The 22445-nt window shown below is 34.9% G+C and overlaps 1 protein-coding gene across 1 annotated transcript in view; it reads right to left on the reverse strand.

The window, feature by feature from the left end:
* SCFD1 (sec1 family domain containing 1) overlaps positions 1 to 22445 on the reverse strand; it is an 86889-nt gene that overhangs the window by 22887 nt on the left and 41557 nt on the right. The window contains exons 12-16 of the mRNA XM_081831831.1: positions 19404 to 19500; positions 14641 to 14711; positions 12516 to 12595; positions 8644 to 8706; positions 3246 to 3321 (exon numbers count right to left, since the gene is read on the reverse strand). Of these exons, the coding sequence (XP_081687957.1) occupies positions 3246 to 3321; positions 8644 to 8706; positions 12516 to 12595; positions 14641 to 14711; positions 19404 to 19500 (387 nt within the window). The remainder of the gene's footprint in view (positions 1 to 3245; positions 3322 to 8643; positions 8707 to 12515; positions 12596 to 14640; positions 14712 to 19403; positions 19501 to 22445) is intronic.

A 22445-nucleotide genomic window follows, 5' to 3' on the forward strand; every position in this document is an offset into this window, starting at 1 on the left:
AAAAAAAAAACTAATGATGTATTATATAGTGACCAACATAATAAAATTAAAAAAAAAAAATAAAGACTAGACTTACTCTTTAAAAAAAAAAATGAGGGGCCCCTAGGTGGCTCAGTCGGTTAGGCATCTGCCTTCGGCCCAGGTCATGATCCTGGAGTTCTGGGATCGAGCCCCACAGCAGGTTCCCTAAGTGCTCAGCGGGGAGTCTGCTTCTCCCTCTGCCCCTCACCCTGCTTGTGCTCTCTGTCTCTCACTCTGTCTCTCTCTCAAATAAATAAATAAAATTTTATTTTAAAAAAAGTTAAAAAAAAAAGAAACAAAAGATCATATTAAACTTTGTTTTTTAATATAGCATTTTTTACTTCACAATATAAAATGAACTACCCTCTGACCCCAAAAAATCAATAAATATTTCCTCTAATTTGAGCCTGAAATGTATGTCTTATTAACATACACTTTAAAAAAATGACACAGCTCTTCTAGTCATGGCGACAGAATATACTACAGACAGAGATAACCACCAATCATACCAAATTTTACTTTTATAAGTGAGAAACTGCCTATTTCAAAGTAGTTTGTTACTTGTAATATTAAGAAAAGCAAAGGAATTTGAGGTTACAGATGCCAGGTTCTTTTTATATACTAAATGAACTTTAAACAAACCAACTTTTGTGTTAACACAATAAAATACTCAAGTTGATCAGTTCAGACACTTCTTACAAACACTAGTGGACATGAAACATGTGACTCTAAGGTAGTAAGTTAAAAAATCGATCATTTCAAAGACTGAAGTCTATAATTCTCCATGCTGAGTTATTCTACTACTGTGATCTCCTTGTAAGAGTGAACCGTTAGAAAAATATGTAAATCTCCTTATACATAAATTTAACTACATGTGGTTATACAACAGCCACTCTGTCTACTGAAAGGCAGACAGTATCTTAGGGGCTGGTGGTTCCCCTTCTGTATCACATAACAAAATCATCTTGTCCATAGTTAATGATAAACTGAGTGGTGTGACAGAGATTCTCTCCTTGACAAAACTCTACTCAGGCTCCCCCGAGCCCTTTCAATGGGGCCTTGACTTCTGAACTCTGTCCATCTTTGAATAGTCCAATTTAAAAAGAATCCTGTTAAGTCAGTTTAGCGAGAATTTCTCATCTTCAATACCTGATCACCCTAATATCTGATCAGGTTCCTCATCCTCTACCATCTCCCAGGTGATGTCTGATCACATTTGGCCTGCCTTCAGTAAAGATCCTATTAGATTGGTTTAGCCAGAATCCTCTTTTATCCCTGATGTTTCCTATTAGTAATTTTATATCCACTGATCCCTACCCTGATCCTTGGCTATAAATTCCCACTTTTCCTTGATAGATTTGGAATTGAACCCAATCTTCCTCCCCAACTGCAAAACCCTACTGTGGTGGTCCCAATACCTTTTGTTTATTGTTCTTTAACAAGTGTCATGAGTAATTTTCTCTTTAGCAGGTGCTAGGTTAAACTGTAAAGTATAACACGTTGGTCTCTAATGTGCCCAACTTCCTATTTTGTATCTTTTCAACCTCTACAGTCGAAGAGAACAAAGAAACTGACTCAGGGAAGTGCTGTAAACCAGTAAAAGAGTGGATTAAGTACTTACTAGTAGCTCCTTACCAGGAGAGAGGTAGACTGGGAGGGACTGAATAGAATTCCTAAGAGGGATAACGAAGCTAAAAAGTATTCCTAAGTAATTAGGAAATACTGCAAACTATCTAGAATGTATCTTAAGTAAAGTTTGGAAAGTCATCAGCCTTTTAATTAAATAAAGCAAACTATAATTTTTTCACTGTTCTTTACTAATACTACATGGCTTTTATAATAAAACATTACCCAAAAAAAGAACTGAATTACCTACTGTATGCAAAGTGCTATTGAAAATTCAAAGATGGGGAAAAAACTGCTTGCCCTCAAGGATCTTATCAAGAAGTAGTTAAACACATGTCAATTTTATCTCAATAAAACTGGGGGTGGGGGGAGTACAAAATAACATCAATACAAAATACTGCATGTAAATATTGTAAGAAAGATAAAAGTATGGAGGAAGTTCAGAGAAAGAAACGATCTATTTTTTTCTGAAAACAAGTAAACACTTAATATTCACATTTGAATAACCGCTAATTCACTCTCTTTTTAAAATCTGGCCTTTAACCGGGTGCCTGGGTGGCTCAGATGGTTAAGCGTCTGCCTTCGGCTCAGGTCATGATCTCAGGGTCCTGGGATCGAGTCCCGCATCGGGCTTCCGGCTCCTTGGGAGCCTGCTTCTCCCTCTGCCTCTCTCTCTCTCTCTGTCTCTCATGAATAAATAAATAAAATCTTTAAAAAAAAAATAAAATAAAATAAAATAAAATCTGGCCTTTAAAATCCTTCTCATTATAAATTGAAATATTTATGTATGAAATATTATGTCTCAGATTTTCCTTAAACTATCTCAGTAAAAATAAATGAATAAATGAATATATAATATATATTATATATATTATGGAATATGAAACAAGAATGACAGGATGCTGAGTACTGAAGCCTGGTGAAGGGTTCAGGAAAGATTGCTATACTAATGTATATTTGAAAGTGTCAATAAAGTCCAAATGAACAAATTAAAAAAAAAAAGCTCTGAACTACACATGTAAAATATTCTTAAATATACCAGAATAAAAGACCCTTTGATTTTACTTTATTCCAAATATTTCCAAATAACTTGAATATATCTAGAAAGTTGTTCTAGCTGAGCATCAACCTGCCAATATTTATGTTCAAAAGTTACCAAAATGGGGGCGCCTGTGTGGCTCAGCCGGTTAAGCCCCTGCTTTTGGACAGGTCATGATCTCAGGGTCCTGGGAATTGAGGCCACATCAGGCTTCCTGCGCAGCAGGGAGTCTGCTTCTCTCTCTCCCTCTCCCCTCCCCACCATTTTTCTTGCTCTCTCTTTCTCTCAAATAAATTCTTTTTTTTTTTAAGATTTTATTTATTTATTTGAGAAAGAATAAGAGAGAGAGAGAGAGAGCACATGAGAGGGGAGAGGGTCAGAGGGAGAAGCAGACTCCCTGCTGATCAAGGAGCTTGATGTGGGACTCGATCCCGGGACTTCCGGATCATGACCTGAGCCGAAGGCAGTTGCTTAACTAACTGAGCCACCCAGGAGCCCTCAAATAAATAAAATCTCAAAAAAAAAAGTTACCAGAATGTTTTTTAATAAGTATACTCACTTGCTGTTTCAATACCAGGTTCTTCACTCCTTCCATAACAAACTGTGATCCTGTATTCATGACTCGTGATAAGAGACTAGGGACAAAAGAAGATCACACAAAGTATAAATTATCTTTCTAATTTGTTACAGATAAAATATTTGCCTGATTATACATGACCTGCTGATGCTCACTGTACCTACCACTTTTATTCTCACTAAACAGAAGTGACCTGAGAATTTTTGCTTTCATATACATCATTGCTGTAATTTTATCTAACAATAAAAGTGATAAAATACTCTTGACTAGTAAATAATTATTCATAAAATGTAAAAATAAAAGCTGTCTTCAAATTAAACATTTTAATTGCTTAGTCTTAGCTATATAGGCATACCTCATTTTATCTTGCTTCAGTATAGTGCACTTTGCAGATAGTTGTTTTTTTAAACAAAATAGAAGGTCTACGGAAACCTTGCATTAACAAGTCTATTGGCACCATTTTTCCATCAGCATTTGCTCACTTCATGTCCCTGTGTTACATTTTGGTTACTCTCACAATATTTCAAACTTTTTCATTATTACTGTATTGGCTATGGTGATCTGTAATCAGTGGTCTTTGATGTTACTACTGTAATTGTTTCCGGGTGCCACAAGCCTCACCCATGTAAGACAGCAAACTTAAATGATAAATGCTGGGTGTGTTCTGAATGCTCTATCAACTGCCTGTTCCCTTGTCTCTCTCCCTCTCCTTGGGCCTTCCTATTCCCTGACACACAATATTAAAATTAGGCCAATTAATAGCCCTATAATGGCCTCTAAGTGTTCAGGTGGAAAGGAAGAATCACATGTCTCTCACTTTATTTTTTTGATGTCTGATCTTATTTGTTATTCCTAGACAATCTCCTTTTTGACTGGATTCAGACTTAGAGGTAAAAGCTCTCAGAGAGGACAGCCTCCATCCCTTGGCAATCTGGTCCTGGTGTTTTTCTTTAGCCTCCTTCATTCTCTTGGCCAAAAGTCTAGTATATCCTGTAGCTTCTTCCTTGCTTTTCTTAGTACACTGTTTCTTCAGAGCAATATGCTGATGCTTGTGTTGGAGGACATGTGGAGTAACAAGATGTTAAATCTTGGATGCTTTTGGTTCCTGGTTTCCTACCTTCTTTGTTTAGGGGCTTTCTTACAACATACTGGTGGACATCATCTTTACAGACACTGAAAAGTTTGCAGATTCTGCTAGCTCGTTTGGGCCCCACGCAATGACGCCCAGTGCTGTCAGTGAGTCCAGGAGTATCCCTTCCCCCGCTTTTTCACAATGACCAAGTTGAGAACATTGAGATTGGCATTCACAATGCAACCTCAAACAGATTTGTGCTTTCTTTCTTCAGTCCTCCTAGGTCTTTCTCCAGACCTCAGGAATGTTCCTTATTCAGCAGCAGGCAGACATGGCCATGGGTCAAGACACCTTGCTTTACTGGGAAGCCTTGTCATTGCCACCATTGACTTAGACCACGTAATCCTTCTTCACCCAGAGCATCAGCAGCAACTTCTGTGGCCAACACTTCTCATAAAAGAGGTGAAGTTTGTGTTTATCATCCACTTCAATGAGTTTCTGGCAGCCAGTAGCTGGTAAAGAGATGTTCAGCTGCATCCTAAAGCAGCCTACCACCTCCAGGCACCACGAAAAAGAGCACATCTCTCACTTTAAATCAAAAGCCACAACTAATTTAGTGAGGAAGAAGACATGTTGAAAGCTGAGAAAGGCTGAAAGCTAGGCCTCTTATGCCAGTTAGCCAAGTTGTGAACACAAAGGAAAAGTTCTTGAAGGAAATTAAAAATGCTATTCCAGTGAACACACGAATAAGAAAGCAAAACAGACTTATTACTGATATGGAAAAGGTTTGTGTAATCTGGACAGAAGATCAAACCAGCCACAAAACTCCCTCCAGCCAAAGTCTAATCCAGAGCAAGGCCCTAACTCTCTTCAATTCTATGAAGGCTGAGAGAGGTGAGGAAGCTACAGAAGAAAAATATGAAGCTAGCAGAGGTTGGTTCATAAGGTTCAAGGAAGGAAGTCATCTCTATAAGGTAAGTGCAAGATGAAGCAGCAAGTGTTGATGTCGAAGCAAGTTATCCAGATTTAGCTAAGGTAATGAATAAAGGGGGTACACTAAACAACAGTTTTTCAAAAGAGACAAAATAGGACTTCTACTGGAAGAAGATGCCATCTAGGACTCTCACAGCTAGGAGAATTCAAGACCTGGCTTCAAAACTTCAAGGACAGGCTGACTCTTATTAAGGGCTAATGCAGCTGATGACTTTAAACTGCAGCCAACGCTCATTTACCATTCTGAAAATCCCTAGGAATTATCCCTTAAGATTACGCTAAATCTACTTGTGCTCTAGAAATGGAACAACAAAGCCTGGATGACAGCACATCTGTTTGCATGATTTACTGAGTATTTAAGCCCACTGTTGAAGTCTACTGCTCAGAAAAAAAGATTCCTTTCCAAATATTACTGCTCATTGACAATACACCTGGTCACCTAAGAGGTGTGATGGAGATATACAATGAAATTAATGTTGTTTTCAAGCCTGCTAATAAACTATCCATTCTGTAGCCTATGGATCAAGGAGTGAGTCTGACTTTCAAATTTTCTTATTTAAGAAATATATTTCTTAAAGCTATAGCTGCCACAGATAGTGATTCCTCTGATGGACCTGAGCAAACTAAACTGAAAACCTTCAAGGTTTTACCATTCTAGATGCCACTAAGAACATTCATGATTCATGGGAAGAAGTCAAAATATCAACATGAGCGAAAGTATGGAATAAGGTGATTCCAACCCTGCCAGGTGACTTAGAGGGGTTCGGGACTTCAGTGGAAGAAGTCACTGCAGATGTGGTAGAAACAGAGAACTAGAATTAGAAGTGGAGCCTCAAGATGTGACTGAGTTGCTGTAATCTCATGATACAACTTGAATGAGTAAGGAGTTGTTGCTTACAGATGAACAAAGAAAGTAGTTTCTTGAGACTGAATCTACTCCTGATGAAGATGCTGTGAAGACTGCTGAAATGACGACAAAGGATTTAGAATATTCCATAAATTTTTTTGATAAAGCAGTGGCAGGGTTTGAAGGACTGACCCCAATTTTGAAAGAAGTTCTACTACAGGTAAAATTATCAAGCCCTATGCGTTGCTACAAAGAAACTGTTTGTGAAGGAAGAATCCATTGATGCAACAAACCTCACTGTAATCTTATTGTAAGAAATTGCCACAGTCACCCAACCTTCAGGAACCACCACCTCGACCAGTCAGCAACCATCAACATCAAGGCAAGACCTTCCACCATCGAAAAGATTATGACATGATGAAAGTTCAGATGATGGTTAACATTTTTTAGCAGTAAGTTATTTTTAAATACGTACGTTTTTTTGACAATATGCTTTGACACCTTTAAGTGACTACAGTATTGTGCAAATATAACTTACATGCATGGGAAACCAAAAAATTAATTTTGAGTTGCTTTATTGCAATATTCACTTTATTGCAGTGGCCTGGAACTGAACCCACAATATCTCTGAGGTATGCCTATAGTTTTTATTTATTTATTTTTTAAAGAGGGAGACAGCGAGAGAGGGAACACAAGCGGGGGGAGTGGGAGAGGGAGAAACAGGCTTCCCGTTAAGCAGGGAGCCCGATGTGGGGCTCGATCCCAGGACTCTGAGATCATGATCCGAGCCGAAGGCAGACGCTCAATGACTGAGCCACCCAGGCGCCCCTGCCTATAGTTTTTAGGCAAATTATAATTTGAAGAGAATTCCCTGCTTTCCTGATTGCCTTAATACTAAAATAACAAAATTAGAGATAGTAAATAAGATAACTTGTTTTAGGAATTCAAAACACACTAACAAGTTGAAAATATATATGAGTGTTAAGTATTATGAGTAGGTCAAAAGTTACTATTTTCTCTACATCACAGCAGCTAGATCCAGTCCTGTGTTATACGATCCCCCCACAATACATAAAATCTATCATATAAAAATGTGAAGCACAACATACTTAGTGAGTTTTACCTCAATTCTGAAGAAATGTTTATTGTCTGAATTTTTAACAAAAATAACACCAACAAATGACCTGCCACATTGGGTTTACATTTGTGGCTTAGTCTCTCACTTTGGATCAAGGGATGCTTTGTGGGATAGAATGGTATTCCTGTATTATGATATCAGAAGGCTAGGATAGGAAGGATCAGAATATCCTTCAAATCAAGATTTTCCTATAACACATTTTATTAAAATTCTCAAGTACGAAATCCATAAGAAACCTAATAGGCTTTTAATATTCAGTTAAGATTTTAAGACATGAAACTGGAAAGTCTATTAAATAGATGAGAGAAATTTTCCAAATAAATTTCCTCTTCCCTATCTTGTCCTTACTCTTCTCTGAAATGAAGAGCTGGACAAGATGGAAAATCCTTTCTTTAATAGAAACAAGAGAACGTAATCTTTGTTGGAATAAAGAGTTCAGAGGCAATTCCCTAGTACCAGGCAACTTTGAGTGCTAACCTACATAGCACTGCACAAAGGTGAGGCTAGCTGGATTCATCTTATCAAGCATTTACAAGGTCCTGCCTTAGGCTGAGTGTTTTTGCTTTTTGCAAATTGTTTCATTAAAACCAGAAGCTCAGGGTGAGGCTAGAATAAAACTGTTTTCCTGTTCTAAAAATTAAGGAATTTGAAATAAGTATGGTATAAAAAAGAGTAGTTAGAATTACCTTGCTCAGCTACTTTGAAAATCATGCACACTATAGGATTCTCTGGAATCAGAAGTCAGACCCACCTCTGGGGACCTCCTCCTTGTCATTTAACAGTATACCTAGGTCTATCTTGAAGCTAAGTCTTGAGTGCCTAGCTCCAAATCTATATACTTATCAACACTGATACAAGAATAGCTTTAACCTTCATATAACTTCTGAAAACAAAAAATAAAATGTTTTAAGAAGGAAGAAGAAGCCAACAGCTCATACCATGTAAAATATATTAACTTATATTTTAAAATGAGAATTTAAACTTAAGGAAGGCAAAAGCATGTTGACATTCATAGCACAATGAAAACATTCTGAATACAAAGTGTCAGTGTGTTTCTGGGTGCCTGGGTGGCTCAGTTGGTTAAGCGTCTGACTCTTGGTTTCAGCTCAGGCTCCCTGCTTATCAGGGAGTCTGCTTGAAGATTCTCTCCCACTGCCCTTCCCCCACTCGCTCTTTCTCTCTAAAACAAATATATCTTAAAAAGAATTAAAATTAAAAAAAACCCCAAGTCCCCCAAAAACCAAAGTGTCAATGTGTTTTTAAGGCACGTGAGTCTAATTATGGTCTGGAGTACGAGACTTATTCAATCAGAATTATTAAAAATACTTACCCCATTGGTTTAGTGGTAGTGTTACCATAGCTGGCAGGAGCTGAGGCCATCTTGGCAAAAGCCCTATGAAATAAAAAAGTTATATTAAAAAGTTGATTATCAGAGCTAACATTCAGCATCACAGAATTAAAAACTCTATTGACTATAACTTTTACTATGCAGACATTTTCTGAAAATAGTAGTAATTTTTCAACTAATACAATGTTTCAGTACAATTAGCACTGGAACAAGTATATAAATACTGATTATATGATTTTTAATCATGTAAAATGACACCCAAGTATAGTACAATTAGTACTGAAACACTGAGATTCTTAAAAAAAACACAAATGCATTTCCCAAACTTCAAGATTTTTTTCCTTTTATTATATATGATCCTTAACATGAAACAGACTTGCTGCCTTAAAAGAACAATCATGTACTGATTAAGTCTCTTTTACTGTTCCCCACATTCCATACTCCCTCATCCCCAGACACGTATCTTTACTCATGCTGTCCTTTGAGGGGCATAAACTGACTGCTTTCTTCTCCAACAGAAATTGTGCATTTCCTTTTAAGACTCAGCTCAAAACCCCTTTCTTCATTAACACTATTCTAATTCTACTACCCAATGATTTTTCCTTTTAAGAGTTACATTCTACAATACACACTTTTATACTTAATTGCATATAATCATTTATTTTCAAATCTTTCTAAATGTCCAGAATCTATTTAACTAAACTACGGAATTCCTGAAGGCTGGGCAAAAAGATGGCACTTAAGATGTGTTTTTAAAAATATTTGTCTTCTGAGAATACGTTCACGGTAGAGAATCCAGAAAACAGAATGCTCCCAAAAGAACCCTACCACTTTGAGGATCACTGTTAGGATTTGTGTGTATTTTCTTCTAATCTTTGGATATATGTATATATAACATATAGACTTTCAAAAACAAAATTGATATCATATTGTAAATACTTGTTCTATAACATTTTAACAGCATACCATAAATATTTTTATGTGACTCAATATTCTATTACAATTTTCTATTACTAATTATTTCAACTGTTTTTGTAAAAGAAAAAAGTCTATTTACATATGAGAAAATTTCATGAGAGTAAAAAAGGAATGAGAATCACTAAGATGTGAGAGTTGAGATGCTAAAAATACTCTATTTCAATCTGGACAAAAATCACAATCTTGTTCAGAAAGGAGGGTGTGAATCAAATGTTTTCAGAAGTAGACTAGAATTTCTGCCTTCAACCAATATTTATTTTTCACTAGATATATAATGGTACATTTTTATGGCTGAACATTATGCAAACACTAAATACCACCACTGAAGAAAATTTAAAAAACCGTTATTTAAGAAAACGAACTGGTAATGAAAGTTAATGGAAAAACTAGAATATATATTAAACTGTATCTATAATAATGATTTCCAAGTCTTAAAAAATACATGTAATGTGCATATAAAAAGATATACACTAATATTTAGTTGTAGGCTCTGGATGATGAGATTACAGGTAAAGTTTTACTTTATACCTGAGTTTTCTAAAATTTTCTTTGAAAAAGTGGTATTACTCATAATTAGAAAAAAAAACTGTTAGAAATTCAATATTTTATAACCATATAAAATGATGCCCAAGACTGGATTTCTTCTTATTACAAATGTTTGATGAAGGAGTTCCAGACAAATCATAATGTAAAAAAACAATGACAATATGCCACACAGCCAAATGTGTAAAGGGTATGTATTATAAAAAATTGGAAAAGGTAGTTTTCAGTTTCTCTTTTTAAACAGACATTTGTTGTATGTTTTTCTTATTGCAAGAACACAGTCAAATGAAAGAAATTTGAAAAAGCAGGGGTGTCTGTCTGGCTGGCTTAGTCAGTACAGCATGTGACTCTTGATCTTGGGGTCATGAGTTCGAGCCCCACATTGGGGGCAGAGATTACTTAAAAAAAAGAGGGGTGTCTGGCTGACACTCCAGTCAGTGGAGTGTGTGATTCTTGATCCCTGGGTTATAAGTTTGAGCCCCATGTTTGGTGTAGAGATTACTTAAAAATAAAATCTTAAGGGGTGCCTGGGTGGCTCAGTTGTTAGGCGTCTGCCTTCGGCTCAAGTCATGATCCCAGGGTCCTGGGATGGAGCCCTGCATCGGGCTCCCTGCTTGGTGGGAAACCTGCTTCTCTCTCCCACTCCCCCAGCTTGTGTTCCCTCTCTCGCTGTCTCTCTACCAAAAAAAAAAAAAAAAAAAAAGATAAAAAAAACCCATAAAAAAACAAATCTGAAAAAGCAAACAAAAGTATAGATAATAAAAAGCACTCAAACTCAAAAACTCAGAGATAACTCCTGATAACAACTTAGCACATTTCTTAATACAGTTGAGCTTGGAAAGCATATTCAATCTTGTAGTATTAATTATTTTAAGAAATATTGTATGGTAATGTTTGTTGTAGAAAATTTGGAAAATAAAGATAAGCACACAAAATAAAAAAATTCTACTACTTGGAATTACCCACTATTAACATTTTAATGTATGTCATTTCAGCTACGTAATGATATGTATATGTTCATACATACATACACACACAGAGATGGATGGATAAATGTATAGATAATAGAGATCATACTGTAAAAATTGTCATCTAAGTTTAGCTCAAATACCATCTACTCAGAGACTTCCTGATCTTCTCGACAAATTTAACTCTCATCCCCAAGTTAAGATCTTATCACTTGCACTCATATGTGGAATTTAAGAAACAAAACTGATGAACATAGAGGAAGGGAAGGAAAAACAGAATAAGAACAGAGAGGGTGGCAAACCATAAGAGGCTCTTAACTACAGAGAAAAACTGAGGGTTGCTGGAGGGGAGGTGAGTAGGAGGATGGGGTAACTGGGTGATGGGCATTAAGGAGGGCACTTGATGTAATGAGCACTGGGTGTTATATGCAACTGATGAATCACTAAATTCTACCCCAGAAACTTAATAATACACTAAAAGTTAACTAATTTGAATTTAAATAAAATCTTAAAAAAAAAAAATCTTATCACTTGGTGTTATGTTCTTTATATCACTTAGTATGGTTTAACATTATTCTGTTCATTTTTTGCTTATTGGTTGATTTATTGTTCCCTCCATGTAAATTCAGTGAGCATAGGGGCCTTCCACATGTTCACTATTGTATTTACAATCTCTAGGAGAACCCCTAGGCATAGAGAAGAGGAATCAATGAAATCAATAGTGTTATAAACTACTTTTTCACTTTATCATATAACATATACATTTTCCAGTGTTATTAAATAAGTCTTCTATAACATGATTTTTAATTTTCAATTGTATTCTATCTTATGGAAATGCCCACTATAGGACATTTAGGTTGGTTGCTTCTAAGATTTTACAACACCAATTACTTCTTTGGGATAAATTCTTATGAGCAGAAGTGTGCAGTCAAAGATTTTTCTTATTTTTATACCATCTAGCAAAAATTGTGACAATCTATATTTTTAATAGCAGAATTTAAATGCACCAGTTAAGCTGCCTATATCCTTGGCACAGCACTTTACTAAATCTTTGCCCTGTGCTAATCTGCATTTCTCTACTAGTGAAATTAAAATTTTCTTTTAATGTTTTTGAGACATTTGACCCAAATTTTTCAGTCTTTGATGTTCTTATCTAATCAATGAAGAAAATATAAACTTGTCTAGGAAAGAAAGTTATCACCATTTTATGTAATTTTAAGTTGTGGACAGGGAGGGCCAGATAGGGAAATATTTATGCCACTGGAAAAAAAAAAGGTATTGTTAAATTTTCTTGGTAACACTCCCATTTTCTTGGGAACTCTACTTCCATTGTACTCTCTTATGTAAGAAGAAAACAAAACTTACTTCCACTGTTTGATATATTGTAAGGGATTAAGGTTGCATCCTGCATCAATTAAAGCTTTTTTGTATTGCTCCAAATCAGCCTGAAATAAGCAAAGAATGGTATCATAAAAATTTTTACTTTTGTGAAAGAGAAGACCATTTTGTTTGTTATTATTAGATTAATCAAAAAGTTAGACCAAAGGCATGAGTTTAAGTTCTAGGCACCCAAGTAGAGTGGAGTCATATTTTAAGTGAGTCTGTAAGTGAACACCTGAGACAAAAATCACATCTAATGAAAATTACCTTTGACAGGCTCCCAAATCACCTATCTAGTATTTGGTCATCCCTCATTGAGTCCAACAGAGCCAGTTTTTTCTCCATTTTTGAAATAGACTGCCTTTCCTTGGGATAAGCACTAAATGAAACATTTGACTTGACCAAGAATATTTTTAAAACCAGAAACACAAGGGGACATTGTGACATGACACTGACTGAGGGGAAATGCAGATTCAGGTTTTCCCCTCTCATATGCACTCTTGTGGTCCAAATTCATTAACTGAGTATCAGGTGTCTTACACTTTTTAAACTGTTGTTTTCTCTTTCTTGCTATTTTTGTTTCTTGATGAGTAAGTGTAGTTGAATTCCTGTACTTTATAAGAGCCTATCATCGTAGTGACTCCATCATAAAAATTTTACAAGACAAATTTAAAGCTCACCTTCAACTAGAGATTTTACTACTTTGCATTTTTGGGTCTATCAGGCTGACATCAGTAGTCATAATTTGCTTTAAGCCTCTTAATGATCACTTAAACTTATGAAAAGACACGGTCCTTACCAAAAATAAATAAAAATAAAATAATGTGGTCAAATTAAGGGGATACGGAATTAAGTTTTAAAATCATAAATTCTTAAGAAAATATTATAAATAGGCTATAATCCTTTATATATATATATATGCCTGTAAGAATCCCCAAAGATACAGGTATGAGATATTTCTGAAAAGAAAACCACATTTTCTTACTGAATTAAAACAAAAGCTATATGCCCAAAATAAAGTAGAATTGGCCTAAAGCAAATATTGGGTTTAGTTTACTGTTTTAACATGCCAGAGATTTTTGACCAAAAAAAGTGTTAAGATCTAACAGGCTTTTAAAAATAAATGCTACCAGCGAAGGAAAGAAGTTTACAACAATTAATATCATTCTAGATGTCATCTCTAAAATTCTTATGCTTGTTGCTCATCCAGTAAAATTTCACTGAGTTAACATTAGAGAGAGTTAGCAGATCTCTAACCCGGCAACAACACTGATACCAAAATCACCATTTGCCTTCAAAATCAATTACCTATATATACTTAAAATTTTTTTTTCTTCAAAAGCAAATGATGGCCTATGACAGAAAGAGAAAACAACAAAATTACCCACAATCTACTCTTCCAGTGAGAAAAAAAAAATCTAGAAAGGAAAATTTGTCATTTTCCAATCATTCTGAAATTTATTGATATAAAAGTTATTTGATTGCAATACAAAAAATGTCAACTTTATTTTTATAAGAGTCATATGACAGATACAAATCCGAAGTTTAATCTCATTAAATTAAATTATAATATTTACATAACTTTTTGGAACTCTGGGTATTTTCCTACAACTGACTCTTTATATTCTATAACGAACATTAGCTTTTAATAACCTTAAAATATTACCAAATTTAAAAAAATATATTACCAAATTTTTACTTTGGGTTAAAGATAAATTCATTGGAAAACATTAGTGGCTATAACGCAAAGAAACAGAGTTTTTAAGATTATCACATAATGAGAAATAAGACCAATGTTTCAAAAAGCATAGCAAACTTGGTTAACTTAGTTTACAATAGCTATTTTCCAGAAATAAGAATTTTGGCCATTTGAATCCAATTCATATTCCAACAATTTAAAAGTGGTCAGACATTTCATGAGTAGATAGTTCTCTTAGTGACAATAAATATTGCTATAAAACTCAGCAGTAAATAGAACCAGCCTTAACAAATTGTTTTTCTTTTAAAGAAAGGAATAAGGTAGTTATTTGGCCATAGTGATCTGGTCTTCTGTTTTTGAAACAAACAAATATTTCTCCTTTTGCCCAATAACTGAACAAAGAGGACATACCTCAGAGGGTGCTTGCTGTGCACTTATATAATAAATAAGAAACAGCCTCATTTTATCTTCTGGAGTTCCTGCTACACAGGGGAATATAAATAAAAAAACTTTCATAATTGTGGTTAAATATTATAGTCAACACAAGTATATAAAAATTTAAGGCACAGATACGTGACAAGATAAAATATGGTTCTTGATTTAACTGACAAGATTATAGGCCCTATAGCTATAACCATGTATAATACAGATATGGAAAAATGATTAAATGCTGTGGGATTAAAGGAATGGAATATAGAAGTACCTCCATTCTATCTTTCAAAATGTCTGTAAGAGATTTACCTTTTAGATATAAACTCAGAAAGAAAGGTATAGGTAGGGTAATCATAAAATTCTAAAACAGGATACTTCTGGGATGGAAAGGGGATGCCAGTAATAATTATGTAAGGACAACAGATATAAAAATGAGACTGGGAAAATAGCTGTATAGTCACTCTAGGTGTTGGGTTACAAAACTTTGGTACTTCTCAAAAGTGGGGTCACTATATATATGACTCTTTCTGAAGAGTATTGTATCACTTATAAGATTTGGGAAAATAATACATTTATATTAAAATAAACACTGTTGTATAATACAAAATATATTTGCCTGAAATTAAGACAAAACATAAGATTTCAAAGAAATTTCTTGCTCGCAGTGCGTTTGATCTGCTACTCCTATTACCCAGAGCCCAAAACTGTACAAAGAAACTCACTTATTCTCCCCTCTGCTACTGGGTGTACTCTGGTGCAAAGTGATAAAGCACTGGTCAGAGATAACTCAGTTTCACCACCAACAAATAACAATATGCACTCTCACTTCAAAGTGTGTCCTAATCCTCAAGAACTGGAAACTGTTATACTTTATTATAGAATAAAAACTAGGAAAAATTTTTCAAAATATGACTAATGAACCATTGATTTTTTATATGGTTCAAAATCCAGATAACCATTCTCAAATTATCCTTACTCCCTAAAAGTGTTAATAAAGATCAATGATGGGTTTTTCCAAAGTTTTCATATTTACAAATAAATATTGTATCTTGGACATTTTGAAAATTAGATTATGAAATTCAGGGTCTTGTTTAAGTCCTAGGAGAAAGCTGCTATTTTTGTTTGGCAGGTAATTAGCCTGGTTGGGTTCAGGCCAAAGTTTCTACAGCTTTCTCTGGGTTGTGGTTCCATCATTGATTTATATTTTCAAAACCTTCTGCAGTGCTACTGGGATCTGTCCAACTATCTAGTGGCCTCTATGGGAACTGGGAAACTGTCTAGCCCTTCAACTCTCAGTCTTTGGAATAATACTGTTTAGGATTTGATTCACGTATGTGCAGCTCAGGGGTGAGCCCAGGAATTCATAAACAACTTTATGAGGTTGCTTTCCTGAGCAACTTCCTCTCTGCAATCTCCCTGGTAGTTTCCAATTCCCTTGGCTTTCCCGTTTTGGTGCTCCATCCCAAAAGCTTTGGCTTTAGTTACCTGTTCCATTGTGCATTTCCTGCAATTATGACTAAGCAGTTAGAAGACAAAGAGAAAAAGAGCAATGAGGCTTGCTGCAGGCTCTTGGGACCACTACTCCTAAAATGGGAGAGAAAGGCTCCCCACCTTCAGAATTTTAGGGGCCTTGTAGATCCTTGCTATTATTTTTAACATCCTCAGCATCTAGCATAGCCTTTCTAATAGGAGGCACTTATCCTGCTTAAAGAAGAGAGAGTTCCCACTCTCTTCTTCAAGAAGAAACATATTTTATAGTTGCTATAGTGTTAATAAAAGGCCTCAAAATTTCTGCTAAGGGTTTTAAGAATACTATGATAAGAGTTGGAGAGTATCCTGATGCTTATAATGATATTAATCACAGAGAAATCAAATGGAAATTATAAAAATGTATCCTTTACAACTGCAAGCACTCTAGAACCTACAATTAGCAGCCTGGATCCTCTTGTCATACCTAAGTTTCCACTGGAACTGCTCTCAATTTTAAAGTCAGTTTTCTTACTGAGTAATCTGATATATCTTAGAGAAAATTTTAAGCAGAATTCAGAAAGCTTTTTATCTCCTTGAACAATTTGAGAGTAAGTTGTTGACCCGCTGTCCCATCATTCCCAAATGTCAGACATTCTCCAATATAATAAGCTCAATATAATAACTATCAAAATCAGGAAATCAGCATTGATACATTACTAACATCTAATCCTCAGATTAATTTCAAGTTTCACCACTAGTCTCTATAACATCCTTTATGACAAAAGGATCAATTTCAGAATCACGTGGTATATACAGCTGTCACACAACACACAGTTACCTTCTTCTGTATGAAACAGTCCTCAGTCTTTCCTTGACTTGCATGGCCTTGATGTTTAGATTACAGGCTGGTTTTTTGTTTTTGTTTTGGTAGACTATCTCACAATTAAATTTTGTTTGATATTTCCTCATGATCAGATTGCAGTTACATGCCTTTGGCAGGAATATCACAAGAGAAATACTGTATTCTTTGTATTGCATCCTACTGGGTGGGGCATTATTTCAATATGTCTCATTACTTATGATGTTCACTGTGATTACCTAGCAAGGGATCTATCATATTTCTCCACTATAAAGTTAGTTTTTCTCTTTGTAATTAGAAGTATTTTGTAGGGAGGTAATTTGAAACTAAATATCTTGTAAAACTTCCATTTATTCATTTACTGTATCTCTACGGCCTGATGGCTTCCTATTTCATTCAGTGAGTTATAATGTTATCATTATTTATTTTGATGCTCATGATGTCATGATCTGGCCACGAGGGGCCTCTTCAAGCTGACTCTGGGTTTCTTTGACATGTCCCATCACTTTCTGAGTACTTGCTTTCTGACACAACAAAATGTTCTAGGCTCATTTTGTACTTTCTCTTCCTACCTCAGCCCTGGAATCAACTACTTCTCCAATGAGTCCTAGCAGAAAATGGTATTTATAAGCTAAAATCTTTACTACTGGAGTATTGTTGTCCCAGCCCTGCTTAGTTGGCTGGACTAGGGAATACATATAGGTGTACACACACGTATCTGTATTTATTTCTCTGACAAATACATAGTGAAAACCCAGGTCTACAATGATGCCTCCAATTCCAATCCAACATTACAGGGCTCATTATAGTTTTCTCCCTTTCCATATTTATACCTTCCTCCTCTGACAACAGGAAACCTAGCTCCCTTTGTATTATCTGACATATACACTTATTTAACGAGTCTGTGGTACGTAACAAATACCCTATCTCTGCAGCCATCGCCTTGCCTGCATGGATGCCTTCTCACTCCATTTGGGCTCTGATTTCCTACAATGGATTTGCTCACATGCCTGGCCACACTTCTCACCGCACTTGGACTGATGCTGGGTTGCTCCTGCGTACAGTCACCTTCCTCAATCTGTTCGGGCTTTTATATACCATGCTTTCACATGTGGATACTCTGCTCAAATTCACTGGGACTTTGACACTTTATGGTAGGTCACCAACCTTCCCTTTACCCTACATGTGGTTGCCCTTCTCAACCTGCTCAGGTTCCAACATCTTGTTCTGGGCTAAAGTGGCACCAGACTTCCACTTAGCATGAATGCCTACCTTGCTCTGCCATTCTTAATGTCTTAACAAATAAACTGAGAAAGTAAGGGGAAAGAAAACAGGAAGGTTCTGATTGTTTTTCTATTAACACATTTATTTGCTTCAACTTTACTCAAAACTTATTGTAAATAATCAGGAACATCTCTGAAGTGATGGGCTTATCTTTGCATTTTTTTCATTACAAAGCATAAATACGTAAATACTTTCAGGAGTTCGAGCCCCACGTTGGGGGTAGAGATCAAAAGTGTAAATACCTTCAAAATGCTAGGTTCTCACTACAAATCTAGCTTCTTAAAAGTGTGAGCAATATTTATAGCTTCGTAGAAGTTTTTAGGAGTAGAATCTCTAATTACAAACAATTTGGAATTTATTATTTTTCAACTTAAACTCATACCAAACTTTAACTCAAAAACCATCATCATTCAGCTAAATAACTTGTATGCAAAATATAAACTGAACAGCTTATATACTCTTTTTTCATTTTGGAAAAGCACTGAGATTTGAATTGAAAGCTACTCTGAAATGATCAAATCTCTAAAGTTTAGATAATTTTAGAGGCTAAAACCTATGCAGATCCCATGATCATTATAACTGAAAGCAATAATTATAATACGTTTTCTTAAGTACAAAGAATCGTATCTTGTTTTAAGAAAATCTAACATACAAATTCTTAGTTAAATGTAAATATAAAGGGATTGATTAAGGAGTTTCTTTAAAAGCAAATTCCCTAAATATTTAAAACAGAATTCAGTTTTAGATGTATCTTTTTTAGGAAACTCTTTAGGGTTAAACCAAAGTAATTAGAAAGTGTATCACTTAGAGACACCTGCTTTGAATTGTCAAATCTTCCTAAAATCAGCAGAAATTGAACTTCAGATATATCACTTTAAATAAATGAATATAACGAGTTCTTAAATACCATGAGAGAAAAGTTCAATGAAATAAAATGCAAATCATTTTTTCCACTTTAGGAACTGCTTTGCTACAAACTTCTCAACAGAAAATAGCTCACTTAGTTATCTCATTATTAGCATGGGTTGTCAGGAAAAAAAAATAATTCTATTCAGATTTTACTTAAATTGAAAATGCTGGATTCATCAGCTGTGAGTCTTAACAGTAACCTCAAATTTATGGTACATACCATCAGGGTCTGATATTATATCTAGAAGAGATTTATCCAGAGTAGTTTTGCTCATTATTTTTTCTTCATATTCAAAATATACATCTAGTTTTCTTGCCTGTTTCAAAATAAATATTAGATTAGGCTACATCAAGTAATAAAAACACACTAAGGGCCTCTCAGCTTACAAGTTTCTATTTTCTATGATCAATTTTTAAAAACATTCATTTCCTAATAGAATTTATTTTCAAGTTTCTTACTTTTGATCATACACTTAATGTAAAAAACAATAACTATTTTATCATATCTGACTTTATATATATATATTAGCCAAGATAAAAATCACACCAATCTCAATTACTATTAATTAGTAACTAGCATATAAATCATATTGTATTCCAGGCAAATTAATGTCAGGTGGTCATGTTACGTTTACTTTTTTAGTGCGCAAATCCACACATTTTCACCTTAACTGGACAGAAAATTACCCTAAATATTTTCCATGTTTTTTAAATAAAACTAATTTTCCTCATTAATTTTCCTACTTAATACTTTGAAGTTTTAGGTAATGGAAAAGTAGTCAAACTTAACTTTTCTATATACCTCTTCTAATTTAAAATTTATTAAAATTATCCAAAAGAAGTTAAAATGTTAGGATCCTCCAAAGTAAATAAAAATCATCTTTATCAAGTATCTACTAAATTATGTTTCAATAATACAAAAGAGAAAAGAATATGATTTCTATTGAAAGTGTTAAAATCTAAATGGGAGTAGAAATCATTCATGAAATAAATCAGAATACTCATAGAGATACCAATGAAGAATCAAAACAAACAGAACATAAATATATTAAGCTAAAATGATAGCATGAAATAAACAGTTAACCAACTGTAGAGAAGGAAGTAATATATTTTGACTTAAGTTTTGAAAGTGATTTGGGGACATGAACAGAGTTCATTTCAGTGAAAGGGATCAAACCATGGCATAATCAGAGAGCAGAAGTCTGAATGGTAGACTAAGGAGTGATTTCATATATAAGGTAACAGAAAATCAGTCGAGAGTCCTTCAATCCCACTTCCCCCACAGTGGCACACAAGGCCAGAATTTTAAATAGATGAAATACTCAGTTTAAAAATCAGAACAACTGGGCGCCTGGGTGGCTCAGTTGGTTAAGCGACTGCCTTCGGCTCAGGTCATGATCCCAGGGTCCTGGGATCGAGTCCCACATCGGGCTCCCGGCTCAGTGGGGAGCCTGCTTCTCCCTCTGACCCTCTCCTCTCTCATGCTGTTTCTCTCTCGCTTGCTCTCAAATAAATAAATAAAATCTTTAAAAAAAATAAAAATAAAAATCAGAACAACATAAGAAGGGATACTTTGAGACCTGTCCTCACCCATCTTCTCTTCCACCCCTAAGCCTATGGATATTTACTTCAATTATTTCTTCTATAGTTGTCCAGTTCCTTTATGCAAAATGTAAGAAAATAGGGTCTATATCCTAATATTCTTCAGCTTTCTGACACAAAGGGAATATTCTATACTCTTCTGTTCTTTGCTTTAACTCAACAATATATTCTACATCAGTACACAGAGAATTCCCTTGTCAATCAACTCCTGATAGGAGTATAATAAACTCTGTAAGAGTTTTCCTTCTTATAAACCTTTTGGCCCTTCACAGTCTTCAGATAGGAACTATTTTAGCTATTGTATTAAAGCTACTTTCAGTACCAAAACAGATTAAGAGGTGAAGTCCTAGGAATGGAAAAATATAATATTAAAAATGGACAAAAGAAATGGAAAAGAGATCCTAGGAAAGAGACCATGATAGTGTCTGTGGGAATGGAAAGAAAGAGACAGGTATATAATAATTAACATGTGAATAATAATTAACATGTGAATGGATATGGGAAGCAAAGCAGTGAAAAAAAGTCAAAGATAACTCCAGGGAAACTAGGATGATGGCAGTAGGAACTATGTTAATGTGAACTCAATATCAGACTGGGAAAGGCTAATTATCTATAGAGTGAAGTCAGGGAAGAAGACGGGGGAAGGTGATAAAATAAGGTATTAAGCTGACTTTCAGGCTCTAGTCAACCTTTTCTGTTTCACAATTTTCACTGTATTTAGTTTCCTCTAGTCACATCAAATACCTCACTTTTCATTAAATATCATGTATGCTTTTAGTCCTCTAAGTATAGGCTTGGGTTATTCTCTTAGCTTCCTAAGAATATATTCCTCCTCTATTACCTGTGCAGTGAATTCTATTCATTCTTTAAGGACGAGCTTCTCTGCAACTCTCTTCAATCTCTGTTCCTTCCCCTGATTGCCCTTCCCTCAGTCTCCTTCTTGGCTGGAAGAATTTATTACTCTCTTAAATGTGTACCATCAGCATTTTACATACCTCTTTATAGTATGATCACACTTTATTACTCTCCTTTGTTTACATGCCACCCTTCTAAAAATTGTTAAATTAATTGTTTCACCCTAGGAGTCTAACATAGCACGTGGCTCATAACAAGTACTTGACAAAGTATTTGTTGAATTTCACAACTAAGAGCAGGACATACACAGATCAAGGAGTCATCTTTAGAAGTCATGAAAGTAGATAAATGAACTTCTAGAAGTGAAAAATGTAAAGAACTGTCTTTGGTGACTTAATATATAAAATTAAGTATGCTAAATGCCATAATGGACTCTAATGTCTGTACCTACAAATCAGTGAAGAAACATGGTTCATTAGATTTGTTTTCCTTTCTTCTTGATATATCAATTTACTTATATTTAAAGTTCTAATAAGCAATGGAAATAGAATCCAAAATAAGTTAGTCTGATTGATAATGGGTAGGGAGTTTCTTTTGGAGGTGATGGAAATGTTCTGAAAGTACATTTTGGCTGTGGTTGCACAACTCTGTGAATAAACTAAAAACCAACGAATCGTACCCTTTAAATAGGTGAACTGTATGGTATGTGAATTAGACCTCGATAAAGCAGTTAAAGAGAAGTAACTTAGCATTTTAATATACTGATTCCCATGAAGGAGGGAAAGGAGTGAAGTCAAGATTTTCT

Source organism: Leptonychotes weddellii, chromosome 9, assembly GCF_054177405.1.
Source record: "Leptonychotes weddellii isolate Sample4059 chromosome 9, ASM5417740v2, whole genome shotgun sequence".
Classification (NCBI taxonomy): domain Eukaryota; kingdom Metazoa; phylum Chordata; class Mammalia; order Carnivora; family Phocidae; genus Leptonychotes; species Leptonychotes weddellii.